The 18181-nt window shown below is 40.9% G+C and overlaps 1 protein-coding gene across 5 annotated transcripts in view; it reads right to left on the bottom strand.

Annotated features, from left to right (window-relative positions):
* grik4 (glutamate receptor, ionotropic, kainate 4) overlaps nt 1-18181 on the bottom strand; it is a 339847-nt gene that overhangs the window by 171892 nt on the left and 149774 nt on the right. For all 5 annotated transcript variants that reach the window (XM_030406054.1, XM_030406044.1, XM_030406072.1 and 2 more), the window contains one exon: nt 3201-3334. In XM_030406054.1, the coding sequence (XP_030261914.1) occupies nt 3201-3282 (82 nt within the window). In that variant the 5' untranslated portion in view covers nt 3283-3334. The remainder of the gene's footprint in view (nt 1-3200; nt 3335-18181) is intronic.

The following is an 18181-nucleotide window of genomic DNA, read 5'->3' as shown; positions in this document are numbered from 1 at the left end:
TCAAAACAAATAGGGAGGGGGCGTATCACCAGTGTAATCTTTTTTCTTTTTTTTTCATTGCTTTGATTGTCTGTCAACTTCATACTCAAAAACAAGTATGGGGCAGCTAACCGCCAGAGTAACCACTTACAGCTGCTAACCGTAGTTGCCGTTCATTAGTTAGCACAGTTAGCCTTGAAGCTAGCAGTCTAGACTGGGAGCTCGTAGAGCTGATGGAGAGTGTTAGCTTTTACACTGCTAGCACAAGAGCTTTAGACTGCAGTGGATCAGGGCTAGCTGGTTAGCATGCTAACTTCAGTTTAGTGTGTATTTTTTTGCAACACAATAAATAGATGTCATAACGTCAGCTGATTCATTCTATAATTAGGGGAACATGTCATGTCCATAGACTTTATTCATCAATTGATCAATTTATGTATTTATTCACTTCAAGCAATAATCAGTTTTACATTAGGGCACATTTCTCTTTTATGCAACACAAAAAGTCAACAGATCCCATAATTTCTTTAGCAAAAAATGCATATACTAACCTGGAATTTGTTGTTTTTTTGCTGTCCGATTTGCTAAATGTCAGGTTTTGCCCCTCAGATTAACCCTACATTACGTGTTTTTGTATAATATTTTCATAAATATTTATTCAAAATAATCATTAAAATATGAAAGCGGCATTTTAAAATATATTTTGCTCATTCATATGCATTAAATCATCCACTTTGTGTGTGTCCGAGAAATCTCTGTCAACTGTGTTACTTGCTGAAATATCTCCTGTAAATCAGCAATGGTTTGCTCTTATGTCACTTGTCCAACATCATTAATTTCATTTCCTTTTTGGAGGGAGATGTGAAGATAGAGTGGTAAGTCTCTACTTCTCTTCAATATTTTATCAATATTATTGTGTGCACTTAGAGTAGATTAATGAATTGTCAACTGTGTTATCAACTTGTTCACGTGAACTTGCATTAGATGTTAGAAGTTGATCAAAGTCATATGATGACAGGTCTGAGGTCTGCAGTGAGCACAAGGCCCTAAAATGGCTGAAATGTCAACTGTGTTAACCATCCACTGTGACACAGATGACAATGTTGGCAGTTAACTGTATGAAATTAAATCTAGATTTGTTGAGTCAAAATGAAGTTTTTTTTCTTGAGAAAAGGTTTCTCTTGTTTTCCTGTCCTGTGGTTTTTTATATCATAAATCTTTTAAATGTTGGAAAAACTGTAACAAAAAAGATTGGGAATATCTCTGGAGAGGGAAGTCTTACATAAGGATGATGATGAACTCTAAATTCGGTGTAATGTGGATTTATGTTGAATCAACGTTTATCCTTCATCATAGCATCTCGCAGAATGTCCATCATGAAGCTCAAAATTCACATTTTTAAATAAGTTTGACAGATAACCTCAAAACCCCGAGTGAACCACTGGCGAATGGACTCAAACACTTTCAAAAAAGTGTGTCATTAAATGTGTAGTATTCAGTGTTGGGAATAACGGCGTTAGAATAAACGGCGTTACTTTTTCCAGTAACGAGTAATCTAACTAATTACTATTTCCATCGTTACAACGCCGTTACCATAACCGACTATTAAATGTGGTGCGTTACATACTGAAGCTGCTCTCTGAAGTTGTTGTCATCCGACTCGGCTCTCAGCCACCGGAGCTGCAGAGCTGTTTTTTTTCCCCTCCGGTGAGGGAGGAGGGAGGGGCGAGGCAACCGCATAAGTGATGGTGATTGGCTGTCTAACGTTGAGAGCTCTTAAGCCAATCAGTGGCAATGTTCGGTTTACACACAACCTATACACGCACGCAGCAGTCTCATACACACAAACTAGCAGAGGTGAGCTGCAGCAAGGCGAGTCCGGAGGGAAAGTTAACGTTTTCAAAGTGGAAGTACAGACACTACTAATCTCTTTTGTCCACGTCCGTTGTAAGCAACTCTGATCTAATGAAGCTTCTCTCAGTGGCACACGCTTCTACTAAACTAACACTGGCCAAAAACTCCGTTGCTGACGCTGTTGATGATGACAGCAGGCCAGGTGTGGCTAACGTGAGCTCCGCTAACAGCTTCACAAAAACTTGTGACACAGACTGAACTGAATGCAATGATAGGCAGGTATGTTGTTGAGAACTTGCTCCCGTTATCAACAGTTGACTCAGACTCCTTCAGAGCACTCATTGGCAAAATATCGGGGAGAGCAGGAGCCGGTCCGCCATGCAGAAAGACATTTTCTAAATACATATGTAGATGCTGAGTACGCTAAAATGACTGCCGAGCTCAAAAGGGGTAAGAAATAAAAGTAACGCAATAGTTACTTTTCCTGGTAACTAATTACTTTTATAGTGAAGTAATTCCGTTACTAACTCAGTTACTTTTTGGGAGAAGTAACTAGTAACTATAACTAATTACTTTTTAAAAGTAACGTGCCCAACCCTGGTAGTATTTCACATATGTTTTATATGACACAACATTTGTCCGTAACACAGTTGACAAAATAATGAATCAAATGTTTATTTTCATTAAGATATTTAAAAAGTAAGTTGACCTTAAGCTAGCCAATTAATGAATTTAGCACATTAAGGGTGTATAATATGGAAACATGTAGTTTATTTATCAAAAAAGAATACTGATATTTTGACTATTTGGTTGACATGAAATGTATCCCTAATTATAGAATGACTGTTTAAAATCCTGCATATAAAGAAAATAAAGTAATTTTTTATTTATCCTTTTTTACGTGTGCTCCAAGCTTATGAAATCATTTACATTGAAAATGACAAATTAGCTGAATTATTACGAAGTCAAGCAGTCTTCCAATCAAAGGGTATAATTTCTGCTGATAACCGTGATAGCTGTGTGAGTGGGGTAAGATCTATTTTCTAATACTTTCAATCGAATTTCTTCACCTTATTTTCTCATTAGAGACGGTGAAGTCAGACTGTGCAATCAATTTAAGCCAACATTTAAACAGCAGTTTGATTTTAAAGCCTGGTAATTAAAAACTTTAAATCATTTATGCATTCACAGTTTTTTCAAGTCTCAGAAATAAAATCCTTTTATGTAGGAAGTCTATGAATATCTTGCAAGGGTGAGCTGTCTCTGATCCAAGTCTCCAAAAAGGAAACTTCCAGGTCAACATGTGTGGGAAGCAGTTTTTTTTTTTTTACTATTACAAAACTGTACAATTGTGTGGAACAAATTACCTATTCTGAAGGAGAGCGGGCCACCAGAGGTGCTTCTCACCCACATGGCTAAGAAGAGCAGAAGCGCCCAGGCTGTGAGCATCTTCTATGACTCCTCATGGGTCCTGCCCCGGGGGTGCCCCTGTCACAGCCACCTGAAAAATAGAAGCACAGACAACCCCATCAACCGACATCGAGATGTACGCAAACAGGATGAAGCTGTGCAGCAAACCGTTGAACCTGCAGATAACACTCGCTCTCTCACTCTCTCTTGTTGCATGCTGGGAAACTGTTAATGAGAGTGTGAAATTGCTGCTCAGTGAATCTGAGACCCACAGGAGTTTTGACGACTTTTCCTCCATCGTTGCTGCTTTTTTTCTTTTTTGTAATGTGGGTTACCTTCTTAAGTTTCGATGTTAATAACCTTTATTTTGAAATCCTTGCACTGAGCTTAAGTGTCGAGAGCCACTTATCTGCAGCGGAGGTCATTTATGGAAATTCCTCTTGTAGTTCCTTTACCAAGATGTATGTTTGCAGTATAATTTCAGTCACAGGCTGCTTGTCCAAGCTTAAGACCTCCTTTCTCCTTCTGTGTAAATCAATGGAGAAAATCCTTTCATGCACTTCTCACAAGCTATTAAGCTGTAATTTCTTCCTTACTGCCAGGGCGCAGGCTAGCTGTGACAACCTGTCATATGTGTCCGTCATGTGTGAATAAAGCTGTTGTTTGCTGCGTTTGTACTCTGAAGCGTGGCATCCTCTGCGCCCTCTGTTTCTCCAGAGGCTGTCTCAGTTTATCTGAGGAGCTTTTGCAGGTTGTTCAGTGATATTGAAAGGCCATTGTTTAGCTTTTGTTTTAGATCACCTGCTCCACTGATTCTTCTTTTTTTGTTCGTTGTAAAAGTGCTTGACCAACAGAGGGGAAACAGATTGCGTAAATGCTTGATAGCTGTCCAGATTTGCTTGACAAAGGCAACAGGCTGGCATCAAAAACATGTCACTTCCTTAAAAAAGGCATCCAAGGCTTAAAGGCGACATATGATGTTCATTATCAGATTTATTATTTTATTTGGGTTACTGCTAGAATGGGATTACATTCTTTAGTGCTCAAAAAAACACACCTGTTTTCTCATTCTGTCCAGTGCTGCAACTCTCTATTCCCCCTCCTTCTGAAACGCTCTGTTTTCGCTCCTGTCTCTATAAGGCCTCCCCTTCCAAATACCCAGTCTCCTCTGATTGGTCAGCTCGCACACACCTGAGCCAGCAGCGCTATCAACTGCAGAGCTGCAGAACAATTGCACCTGCATAAATCATTCAAATGCGCGACTCTGTGACGTAGTGATGTCACAAAGTCACAAAATTAAAGGCGGGTCTACAGATGTGACATTTAAGGAGCAGTGTATTCTGTGGGAGAGAGGAACTCCACTTGGTGCAAACTTTGACTTTTTTAAGTTTTAATATCTTTTACATGCACAACAACTTGTGTAAAAAACTTAAGGGGTGGGGGAAGCATGCAGTAATAGGTCTCCTTTAAAATGTTCTGCTTTGTTTCAATTCATTACTTTCTATTTTCAGTAACACTATGCTGCGTTTAAGAAGAGCTGAGAGCTTAAGTGGCAGAGATGATAAATCAGGATGAAGGTGGTTTTAGTTCTCCTTCAGGAGACCCACAGCAGTGAGGATAATGAGATGCACACTGGGGCATTCAGAGGGGGGTACATTATGTTCTTAGTCATGGGAATATTTTAAGTGAGGGAGATTTCAGAAGGGCAAATCCATCCTAATTGACCCGCAATTCAGCCCGTGATGGATACATGTATTTGGTCCTACTTTTAGGCTTAGGAGTAAAAGCATTTTATCATCACTCTAAACCTCAGAAATTATTCTCTCTCCTCTGGGATTTATAAGGTCTGAAGTGCTATTAGGACTTCCCAGAGGGTTGACAGAAATAAGACAAACACGTTCATGTATTCCGGTTGTAGAAATATAACAGACATTTAATTTAGAAGAACAAGCTCCTTCCAACACAAAGATTTGCATTGGGACGTATTTTGAAGGAATTTGTCCATGTTCTGGATAATTGCTCCATCTATAAAGCAGGCCCCACACAACAGAGTTATTTCATCTCATTCTTAATTGAAAACATGGGCACAGATTTCAATAGTGCTGCTTTGGTGGCACTGCAAAGCTCCTTTAATACACTATAACTTACATAAACTAAATCAAACAAAATGAAAAAAATAAATATTTATGAAATAGCTACCAGCATGGCATGAGATGCTACACTGTATTATACGCATCCCTCCATTAAAAGCACACCGTTAGCAGTGCTAATGTGTTATCTAAGTTATTACCTTAGCTAATAGACATTTACAGTTTTACAGACAAAAATCATTCTAACAGAACAATGTAAAGATCAAAGCTAGACAAGATTCAATTGGTCTGGAGCGGCTGTAATCATTATTTTTATGATGACAATTCATCAAATGATAATGTGAAAATGTAAACGGGCCACTTATCAACGGGTAGTGATGAGTCTGCAGAATCTGAATCTGTAGCTTCACTCGGCTTTATGGCACCTTAAAGTGAGTTTCAGCTCATTATTTAGTTGTCTGGCCCCTGATTCATGGCCGTAGTTCGCTCTCACTGCTCTTAGGCATTGTTTTTAGGCCCCAGCAGGCTGCTGTTTTCAGGGAGAAAAAGCTTTGATAAAAAACACTGTGTACACTACCTGCTCAGCACCAAACAGCAGAGGTACGCAGGAAGCCACTAGTCGGTGTACATTGTGGAGCATTGACTGTAGCAGCCAAAGAGCCAGATATATACCAGAGAAGAGGTAGAAGACAGTAAAAATTCAAACAAAGGGTAATGTTGCTCCTTGTATACTGGATGTCAGTTTTGCTTTGATGAGCTGACACCAGTTAACCGGTTAATCAGAAAAGAAAAATGAAAACACAAAATGTCCCATCTCTGAGTGAGGAGCACTAGTTTTGTATAACTTGACTCACTTCCATGCTTCATTTTGTCGCTGGGCTGCATATCCCAGTCAGCACTGAGGACCTTACAGGTAGTTGTGAAGTTAACTTTCCTGAGCGAGCTAACATTAGCCTGTCTGCCCTGGCTAGCCTGACTTTTCAGCTCATCCTTCATCAAAGTGCTTTTCCATGTGTATAGTCAGAGTGCTTTCAATGTCAAAACATACTGGGCTCAAGGTAACTTCAGCGAACGAACTCTTCCAATCCCCCGCCTTCAACGTTTCTTCTCGCTTGCTCTTACTGTTGTACAGCACTACTACACAAATGAGCAGCATCACGCATTTCAACCTACATTTGACTTTGCTGACTTTCTGGAGAGAATCATCTTACACTGAGCTTCTTTTAGTGCACTTCACTTTTTACCTTGCACTGCTCCAGGTAAGCCACTAGCAGACGTGTGTCTGTTGGCAAAATAACCGAGTGCCTGACATGCGTAAGAGGTCAAAAAGTATTCTCGGCTGGTAAACGCGTTCACACTGCTCCCAAGGCCCAAAACAATCAGTCATTAGCAGTGTGCAATTACATTACAATGTCATAGATGTAACACCTTTCTGTACTTTCTTCCATTTTTACTGCACAAACTTATGTGTTGAATGCACATCAGACACATTGATTTCACAACACGATTCATGGTATTTTTAGTCCTATTGGAAGTCATCACGAATCTTTGAAAGGATTCTTTATTGCTTGATAAATAGAAGTCTGGTTCTATTTCCATCAAGGTTCAACTTTGTTATCAAATTTGCCATTATGGCAGTGAAGGAGTGGGTGGTTCTTGTGAGACACTCTTCTTTTTCTTTGTCAGGGTTAACGTTGAAAGGAGCTGACAGTTTTTTGGAGAAGTCGAGGGAGGTCAGCAACTATAGGTCGGTGCAAACGGAGTGACAGAAAACTGGAACTGTAAAAAGGACTTTACTTTAGACAGGACAAACAACACGTCTCTTTAGACTCATTCTTCCAAATATAGTGAGCCACTTTGATCCGTTAGACGCTCCAAGGACCAAGCATCCAAATGTCAGACGGTACACCTGTGAAGATGGCATACGGCTAGATTAGAGCAGCCAGACTGAATAAACTGGGGCTTCTATTCTGGTACAGGCACTAAGCCAGAAGAGGTGCAACTGCAGCCACAATGTCATTTTCATCACGAGGAAGTCCACTGCTTTGTGTTTGCACCTGTTTTGGCACAGTTGTCCCTTGAGGTAAAAGGTGGGTTGAAGATTTGGGGATGCGCTTACATGGAGTGTCTAAACTGCCCACCTGGACTTTACAAAAGGACAAAAATAAACCAGTGGAGGTCTTGTAAGGACTGTTATGAGCTTGTTGGTGGACAGAACAGAAGAGTTCTGCCTTGTTTGGGCTGTGGAGGAGTTTTTGTGAGTAACCCTTTTTTTTAATGTCCTCACATGTTTTAGTGTGCACCAAAACATGTGCACTAACTTTTAGAACAGTTCTTGGTCACTGTCTGTCTCTTTCTACATGAGATGAGTCTCTGTTCTGAAGTGAGTTACTGCAGTATAACCAACATGACCATGCATCTCTCCCTGTGTCTTGAATCACTTGCCTGTCAGGGGAAAATGTGTTCGCTGTCAGTCAAGTCTATTTAAGGCAGAATCCATGTAATACATGGACCCAATGCTTTACCAGAGAATTGATCTACAGCTACAGGAGCATGTGATGGATAGCTCCAGATAGTGTCTGCCATGTACTGTGGCTGAACATAAGAGTAGTTCCTTTGGATGGTATATTTTGTTAACATAACATCATCAAGACTCGTCCTTTAGGTTACAGCTGCCACTTTAAATCTGTAGCTCTAGATTAGTTGAAGAAGTGCACTCATCTTTATCTTAGTAACTCCCAGAGAGGTGTGAAACCATTTAATGACAACAGCAAAAGTCTATGATTCATGCCATACTACTCTGTGGGTGTGTGTTTATGCTTAACACTCCTTACCCCCTGAAAAGATTCACAATCTGTGCCTGCTTGAGGTACATTTCTCAAGTTAATGGGTTTAATGGATGATGGAAATACCTTTTTTAAATAGTTCTGACATAGCGAACACTTTAAGGGGCCTGCCTATTCAAAGAACAAAATGTATAAAACTACATAAACTTGTAGGGCATTAAAAAAAAACTTTAATAAACTATACATTACTGGATTTTAGATCTCACTGACTAATGAGATGTCACTTAATTGGTGAAATGAGAGGAACCCATTTACAGATAAAGGCCATATTGTCACCATTTATTCATGGATCTTTTGTTTTAGAATAAGTATGTTACTGAACTGGCTACAGGGGTCTGTTGGAGTTTGATGCACTTCTCAAACAGAGACTTTATTGGTGAGTGGGCAAAACACTGTACATGTTAGTTTGTTAGGTTGTTTTTTTGTTGATTATAACTTGCTGATCAGCTGTTTCTGAAGTCCTTGTCTCTTTGGACAGACTAGCTGACAGGAATGAAAAATTGCAAGTTGCTCAACTGAAATAAAATCCTGAAGACCTCTCTCAATTTTTCTCTCCTAGATAGCCAAAGTATTTGTTTGTTTTTCTTTTTTTTCTTCTCCTTCTTTGAGTTTTACTCGTGGTGAACTGGTTTTGTTTGCAGTTCACATTCTCTACTTGTTTTTCTCTGTTTATTACAGCCCTAACGTAGCCTATACTGCCGGCTTGTGATGAAACTAGACTTTGAATAGCCAAGTTCTTTCCTTCCAATCCAGCTGATTGAAACACCTAATTCAGAGGTTTTTTTTGTATATTTTGTTGTGACATTTCACAGGTTCGCTGTGAATTTCAAACGACAATTACATGAAAACACAGCTGCTGAGGCTGTAACTGCAGTTGTTTTTAAAGGGCTTATTTAACTAGAGGTAAAAAAAACAAAAAACAGATGATTTTTAAGTAACTGAATACTATCACAGATAAATATTTGACAGTGTCTTCTGGCTTTGGAAATTATTTCAGCATTAATGGCCTACGCTGGCAGGAGGAAATCAAATCCCCGACCTGCACCCTGCAATGTGATAAGAATTTAGAGCAGGTTTGCTTCCATCTCATCTGCCTAATGCTTATTTTGTTGGTATTTAGGTAACGTCGGCAGCTTGCTGCATGTGATGGGCAATAAGACAGATCCTGTGAGTTTCTAAGACTACCTTACTGAGTTATTGCTCAGGAGAGCCCACGGGAGCGGACTGTCAACACATCAGGATGATTTCACAGACCTTTCCTCGGAAAAACTATGCAAATAACAGCTGTCAAAAGTCTTCCCCCGAGGTTCTAAGAAGAGGAGAAAAACAGAAAAACAGCATCAAATGAGGGGCCTGCTCCAAAATTAATTGAGTACTGAAAATTCCTTGCAGCTTATATCGTTATGCACACAGGGGGATTACTGCGCTTTATTGTTCAATTAGTCTGACTCTAGAGCAGCATGGTTTAAACAATGTAAAATGCTTTCCAACAACTGATCACCTAGAGTACAAGTTTTGGTGCAGTCACACACACACACACACACACCGACGCGCACACACACACACACACACACACACACACACACACACACACACACACACACACACACAGAGCTGATTCATTTACCCTTGAATGTAACTATGGCAAATCGATGTCAATGGCAGCTCAGATATGTTGCAGCAGCCTTTGCAGACTAAAGCATCATTGAGTAGTGACAAAAGCCATGACAAATTTGAGACTGGCAGCCGATGCAATGTTTGCACTAATGGCTGCTGAGTGAGATCCACTCCTTGATGTTAGAGGGCAACCATTTTACTCAGTTTTCCTTTTACCTGGTCAACCTGGGTAAAAGGAAAACAGAGTGAAATGTTTTGTTTTTCGATCTCCTGAATCTATGACATCAGTTTGAGTTTAGCGTCCGATCTTAGAAGTGCCGAAGCAGACTGATATGTTTTGCCCCTTGAAAATGAAATGCTTAGGAGAGAAACCAGTAGAATCTGTGATTCCAAGACGGCAAAAACACAGGCAAACAAGTGGTGCAAAGAGTGAAAGGTGTGAAGTATAGAGCCTTGGTATCCTCAGACAAAAATATTACATGTATACATTTCTAATCTGTGATGGTATTGAGCTTAAATGCACCGACTATGTGGGTTGTAAACAAACAAAGTGCCAACTTAAGGAAAGGGTTTGATTTATTAATTTTTTCTTCCTCAAACATTGTTTTTTAAGGAACCTTTTTGAGTGTTCAGATATTTGGAAACAAACTCAACCCGAGGCTCCAGATCTCCTCTTGTCTCTTGCTCTTTAGGCAACACAAGCCAAGTTTATTTTACATCAGATTAGAGCCAAATCTAAATGCTTTACAGGGAGCATAGAAATACATTAAAGATGAGACATTAAAGGTGTTATTGATAACAATCAGTGAAGAAAATATGGCATACCATCGCCACCCTTCCATCACATTCACACAACACCGCGGCTGGCTCCTCAAGTGGTTGCCAGTTTGTGCACTAGCTAACATAAGCTAGGAAACATTAGCTAATGTTGCTAACACTCATAACACATAATAAATAGGACAGTGCAGTATGCTCAATGCATACCATATAACTCATATAACTTTTTCTCCACAAACTGGCAACTACCAAGACTGTTGATTGCTAATGAAACATTGATACCAATTGTCAGAATTCCTACAAAGACATAAACAAACAATCACTTTGGACCCAGCTAATCAAAAAAAAAAAGATGAACTTACAATTATAATAATATTTTAAGGGAAGTCGATTGTGAGTCGATTACCGAGTGCAGTAGAGTCCCGCAGTAATGATCATCATTGAGCTGCGGAGCTCTACTGCACTTGGTAATCGACTCACAGGGCTTCCCCACAACAAGGAAGGCTTCTCGGGTGGTGAGTTTTGTTTATCTTTTCTGACAAATACGGCAACGATATCAAATGTTTGATGCCTCGAAATATGTGCTGGGACCCTGTTTCTAATGTTGCTGAAGTTTGGTGCTGTTCTGAGCATTGTTTGTTAGAACATGGATTAAACTTACACCAGAATATCCCTTTAATGTTGTCTACAAAAGAAATATCAATATGAACTTTAAGGAAACATTACAATTGCATTAAAAAGAATGCAACAACGAAAGCAGGCAAATTTTGACCTCCTTCTCAAACTCCTGCTCACATAGCTGCCACTGATTTACTTGACCATTTTGTTTGACCAATGTATCCTCAGAGGCAGACTTGGTTCTTCACACATCGCCTACATGGCACCAAATCTTTGAAAATGCATTTTAAGTACCAGAATTGTACCAGCTACAGCCTGCAGTATTTATAGATTTGAATTTTTTTTTTGGTCCACATGACACTGACACATTGGACAGAAACCTCACGGCAATATAACACTGCGATCACTCTTACTGAGCGTCTCAACTTTAAAGTCCCGTTGCAGAGGACTGGATCGTGGAGGAATGATGAGAACAATAGCACAGATTACTTTTACTGTGAGTTGGCATGAATAAGTAGACAGACAGGCAATCACGCTCTATAGAGTTATACCCATTGAGTTTTCCGCATAAGCCTCCCCTGAATACTGAATAGGCTGGGAATCGTGAAATAAAATGCCGGGTATTGTAACGCTCCTTTTGTTTCTTGCTCACAGGAAAGCCGGCGCACGCTGAGATGGTTGAGATGAAATCAGAGAAAAGAGGACTGTGGTGTAATCAGAGCAGCTCTGAACAAGGTTTTAAAAGCGGTGAGGTTTCAGATATAGAATACAGTCTAATAAAGACTGTGTACTGTTATTTCTTTATTCAAAAGGAGAGCAGGTGGCTCCCTTTAAAGGTTTTATTTCCCTTCGAGAGAGTATAGTGGACTGGTGGATTCAGAGATTGAATTTGAGGCTGGGTTGTTCATCTCTGCTGTGTCACGAAGATGGCATTTAAAAATGTGATAAAACGTGTTGCTCTCTCTTAATTAGATGTGTAAATAGGCTACTGTATGCTAACACATTAGCCGCAGCATACGTTGTGGTTGTGTACTTTTTCTTCCCCCCGCTGTAGCCAAAACCCAATTAATACAGCTTTAAATAACTCACGATACTCAAAACATGTAATCAGCTGCAGCAAGACGCACAATACATCTCTGCTGTTATTGTTTTAGCAGGGCGAGTTTCCCAAAACAAACAACTGGAACAATATGCAAAAGGCTGGGATAAATGGTTTGGGGATGGTGATAATTATGTGGGAATAACATAGGAATCGGTTGAATTTATATGATTTCTTTCAGCCGGGAGAACGGAATGTACCAAAAAAGACATAAATAAAGGAGGTCTTTGGTTTGGAAGAAAACAACACATTTACACCGTTTTCAAGAATGGCACGGCAATTCTTCCTCGTGACAAATCATTACCATGCTCTCTCCACCGGCTGGTCCACGCTTATTCAATAAAAAACACAGCCATTTGCAGAGGCGCACACACACACACACACACACACACACACACACACAGAAAGACATCCAATACATTTTTGGTAAAATCCCATTTTTATAAAAGCCACGGGGTGACACCGACAGTCTTGCAGCACCGAATGCTGTTAAGTATCATTGTCATAGTTGACAAATAGGCCTTTGTATTTATACAGCGCGCTGAGGAAAACAGACACTCTGAGGCAATATAACCATTTTTCCTCAATCTCTTTCTCAAATCTAAACCCACCGCTCCCCATATTGTGTGAGAATATGAGTGTGCGCACCATGTATCGCTCTTTCTGATGAAAATCATTTGAGGAGAGCTTTATAGGATCCTAACTGCTGTGTTAAATGACGCGCCTGCAGAAACAAACACACACTCCTCAAGATTAAAACCCTAAGGGCGCCTTATTACCAACCGCATGGTTTTGGCAGCGAGTGTTGATACACTACGAATACAGTGGCGGTGTTTTATCACAGGTGGGGCATCCAGATCAGCGCAGGAGTAAAGGAATATAAAAGGAGGGCAGCTCTGGCTTCAGAGAGGTGCACGAGGCTATAAATACTCTGACCCTCACCTTACACATACTGATGGGGGGGATAATGGCGTACTGACTGGCATCAAGGCTGACCTTAGATATTAATCATCTTGAGCGGTCTGGCAACAATTCGCTCCGCATCCCGTGACACCAGTCCAATATTTATCCTCTTATTTAGCCCAAAATCAACCTACGCATCAAAACAGAACTCCTGTCGCACTCTCAAATGACAGGTCTCAGCCTGCTCTGACACTCAAGCTCATACGTTGTCATACATGTCAACAGTGCAGGAAGGTGAAGATCTGCGATTGACAGACCAGGATGGTCTGACAGCAGTTTGATTCGCCCGTCAGAGCAACAGTTTACACAATCCAAATATCAAAACTGTCAATCACACATCAAACGTTGTGTAATTCATTTGCAAATGGCCCATTAAAACTGACAGTTTGAACCAAAGGCAAGTCAGATGCATAATGAGACTCACACATTTGCATATATTCATGTACTGTTGCTTTGGGAGTCTCAGAACTGGCACAAAAGCAACTTGTAGATGGAAATAAGTGATGTGTGACCAATGTTCAAGGAGGTTTGAGAGACTGTCACAAGCTGCGGAAAATGAATATGCATGTGGTATGTTTTACTGCTCGGCAGCAAGTTCAAAGAGAACGTCCGACTGTTTGAAAAGTCTAGACATGAGGTGAAACAATGGACTCAACAAAGGAGGATGTAACATGTATTAATATACAGAAAACAGCGCCGCTGTTCTGTTTTTTTTTCTGAAATGACCTGGAGTGAACAGCAAAAGCCCGTGTAACGCTCGGCAACATCGCCCAGCAGTAAACACACATTTTATTAACACCGAATCTCAGCGCTCTCCTTGTCAGGGGCAATACAAGGCTGATGGAAACCGGTCTGATGCAGCAGCAGCTCATGAAGTGGAATCAGGACATCGAGGAGGAGCACGTCTGAGAAATTCTGGTTTACTGTAAAACTAATCTGAGAGGCTTCGTCAATGTGCTGACGGGTGGGGTGCCTGGAGTGTTTGCAGACTCTGCAGTGGTCCGTTACGCTGCATTTCATTGAAAATGTTTGTGTATCTGACTACAAATATGCTTCGTGGGGTTTTAAGGTACACATTTCCCTAAAGCATTTACTTGATGTATTACAATCTTTCATACAATTTCTGTCTAATTCAATGACCTAATGTATGTCATGTGATGCAGGTGGAATATTAATAAATACAGGAGAGATCGGACGTCTGAAAAAAGAGAAGCAAGCAGGCAAGTGGAAATATAATAACTAGTGCTGGTGTAGGGTTTGCCCTTCCGTTTCTTTACTGTGCATGTACACGTTGTACAGCGACAGGTGTACAAGTGTCACCGGTGTCTTCATCTGAGGCGCAGGCATCTATTGTTCTGCCTGTCACTGCACTTGCTTTCTTTGTTACGGGAGCTGAATCAGCCTTGCCTGCCAACCTGCAGCTTCGGGAGGGTCCCGCATTCAGATCAGCAACTTACCGGGAGACAGAAAGAGGATAAAGCTGCAGTGAGAAGCCATAGATTGACTAATCCGAAAATATTCATGTTTCACGGCAACTTATGAAGATAATGAACAAAGTGGGGTCTTACTCAGCATGGATCTGGGGGAGAGCATGGAAACTAAGTCGAAACGTACTAATATTTACTCATTACAGCATCAAATCCACCTGATTTGCATGCTCCAAATTATGGAGGGAATCTTGTCCTAAACTCCCATTGACAGTATCACATTGTATTATGCTCTCATTTGCACATTAAGACTATTGCACTACAATGCCTATTACAAGATATTGACACAAAGGCACCATTACATTCAGGTGCGGAGCTCAAGAAGGCGAGGAAAAGAAATGTGTATCCATAACAACCGCCCCGCAAATGGGAAGACTTAAAGCAGCATGAAGACAGTGATAGTGTGAAGATGAGGAGTGAAGTCCCAATGAAAAATTGATGAACTGGAAAACGGAGCAAAACGGGCGCAGCCGTGCTCCAAAGATAGTGGGTCAGAAAAGTCCTGGTCGAGGATGAATCTCAGGTGAGCCCGCAGCATCAATATTTAACAACATTTTGATAGCAGGTGTAAAAACTTTGGGTTCTGGGGGGGGGAGAGTGCGATTAGCGATAAATGGCTCCACATTACGATGACACGAGAGTAAAAGTGGAATGACCCCTAGAGGCCAGTCATTTAAAGCTCTAATTAAATGAAGATCTCCGATATTTTTGTTAATTGCGAGTTGAAAAAGTCCCAGCTTCAATTATCTCCTCACATAAATAAAGTGTCAAAGGAAGCACGGCCATCGGGGACTCAAACACTGTCAGCGCTACTCTCGCCAGGCAAATTACTGCAGCCTCCGTCCTGCCAATATTGTCTTCAAACCCAACATTATCGTAATAATCGCGCGGTAATGAGCATATGTCACGCCGTCATTACTGCGTGTGCGCCATATGATCGCACGATTCCAGCTCAGCCTCGCAAGAAAGGAGGAGACGAGAGGAGACAAACGAGACAAGACGAGAGATGGCAAGGACGTCAGGGGAGGGCTATCGAGAGCATCCTCCCATTTCCCCCCTTTGCTCGCTTATTGCTAGTCAAACCGCAGGCAGGTTGGGAGTGACTCTGGGCAGGTAACAAATTGCTAATCGATTACTATCTCAATGGAGGGAAACGCACAGATGTAACCCTGCTCATCCCGCTCCACTTCTATCAGCTCAATTCAGAATATTCTGTTGAACATTTATGGCTCAGATGTTGGACTTCAGCATTACATGGCTGCGTATGCTATGTGAAAGGGTGAACAAGAAAATATTGAATACTTGATTTAGATTACACAGTGGAAATCAGAATATTTTGATGTTCATGAATTATTAACTGACCTGACTTGAGAAGCTGCGCTGTCCAAAGTTCCCCGCATCACAGCTTGTACTTGATTGTGTTATCACCCTGACAAATAACGCCTCTATCTCCATCAAATCTATCACCAGCTTCACTCAGATTTTATGTCACCATTCATCACTTTTTAACAGCATCTATAATTCATTATCTTAGAGCTATACTGCTCATCTTTTTGTCTCCTTTTCCTATGAAATACAGCATATTGAGTCCTTCTGTTTGTGTGTGTACTGTAGCTGTCAAGCCTTTAGTAAATGTGATTTTTCCTTAATGAGGCGTGAGGTGGATCGAGTCAGGATCCTTCTCAGAGATTATCTATATCCTTCGTCAAAACACTTCCGAAAGAGGTATCTTTATTCTTAAACACTGAACATGCTGCTTGAAATACTAGCAATCAACAGGCAGAGCACACATCGCACGTGCCGATGTGACACACATCCAATATGAAAAACACAGCTATATATAGCGAATTTCTATTTTATTTTATATCTAAAATGGACATTTAAAATGATTGTAGAGCTTCTCTCTACCCCACATGTTCTCAACTTCTTTTACAAACATAACACACCTGTCTGTGAATAGCCTTCCCTCTCAATGACACACTCTGAATCAAACATGATCATACGCAGACTTGATATGAGGACCGTTGTTGGCTTTAACTTGCAGAGAGGATGACTGGCCAAATTCCCTGAATTCCTGAACGAAGGGTTAGTATCATCAACACCTCTGCACAAATGTGTCCAAAATTGATGCGTTCAAGTGTAATCGGACAAGTTAGTCTGCCCATGCTGTACGTGAGACTTTTCAATGTGCAAAAATCATCTACATTTATCTGTGAAGGAATAACAGTTTCGAGTTGATGCCCGAGATGTCAATGTATTGTATTGCAGAGATAGGTAATGTACTTAGCAGTAAGTTACTCACTGAAACCCAAGTCTTCAAAGTTATTAGCAAGCATGCTAGAAACCTAGCTAGTATAATTATGTTAAAAGTTAAAAATACAGCTGGGTTGTAGAGGTTAGCACGCCGTCCATACTGTAGTTATATGAAGTTGTGCCGTTATTAATTTCTCACAAAGTACTTGGTAATTAAGGCATTTGAATTGGATCACCGCTGTAAAGCAGACGTGCTTACTTAACATCAACAAACCAAGAGAACACAACATGCAAATAGCTGAAATGAATTCCGGCGGTCATGCCTACAATTGTGCCTGATTGGGGCAGCGTTCTGAATTCCTAGAGCGCCGTGAAACCACTACGCAGGCGGGGTAACCCTAAGAGAGTTACAAATCAGTGTTGCTTCATGAAGTGCAAGAAGAGAAATGAAAGGAAAAGAGAATGAGATGGAAAGGGCAGGACTGAATTGAAGATGAATGGATGTGGAACAAATGCTCATCTGGTCTCCTCAAGTGTCCCCTACTGACACTCTGCTCCACTGCGACACCGCAGCTTCTGTCTTCCCCGTATATTTGGGTGGGTATGTGTCTATGCGGACAGGTCAAACTGGGTGCGTGTCTGACCCTAACCTGTGTGTTAGGGAGTGTGTGTAACCTGTGTGTAACCTGTGTGTGTGTGTGTGTTGTGTGTATGATGCCCTACGCATTCTATACTAAATGGCTTCGACCCACAGAATGCTCCACGGGGATACACACTCTCAATCATACTGTAAAACACTACAACAGCAAGAGCAGCAGAAAGTGAGGCAGAAACACAAGTCATAAGCAGACCGGCGGTGTGGCCTGAGAATCGGCTCCTTGGCAGACTCCGGCAGCTACGGCTCCCAGTTGGCAAAGCGCATTGGAGGGAAACAAACTTGATTTCAAAATCAATGTCCCTCCAAATCGGAACAGCTTGTTACTCTGGTTAAACAGCTGTAAGGGTCAAACTTCAAGGTGCGTTTGTTGCAGGTGTTTGATGTGTGTGCTTAGTTTCAGCACACAGAAACTAATGGGGCGTACAGAAACAAAACTCTTTTTCATTCTGAAACCCACAATTTATGTATCCGTTGTTGCTGAAGAGGGAACACGTGGAGAGGCAATGTGAGTGAAATAATGAGTTGTTTAT

Source organism: Sparus aurata, chromosome 2 (genome assembly GCF_900880675.1).
Source record: "Sparus aurata chromosome 2, fSpaAur1.1, whole genome shotgun sequence".
In the NCBI taxonomy this organism is placed as follows: Eukaryota; Metazoa; Chordata; class Actinopteri; order Spariformes; family Sparidae; genus Sparus; species Sparus aurata.
Note: the sequence above shows the minus strand (reverse complement) of the source record. Positions and strands in the feature narration are given on the sequence as shown.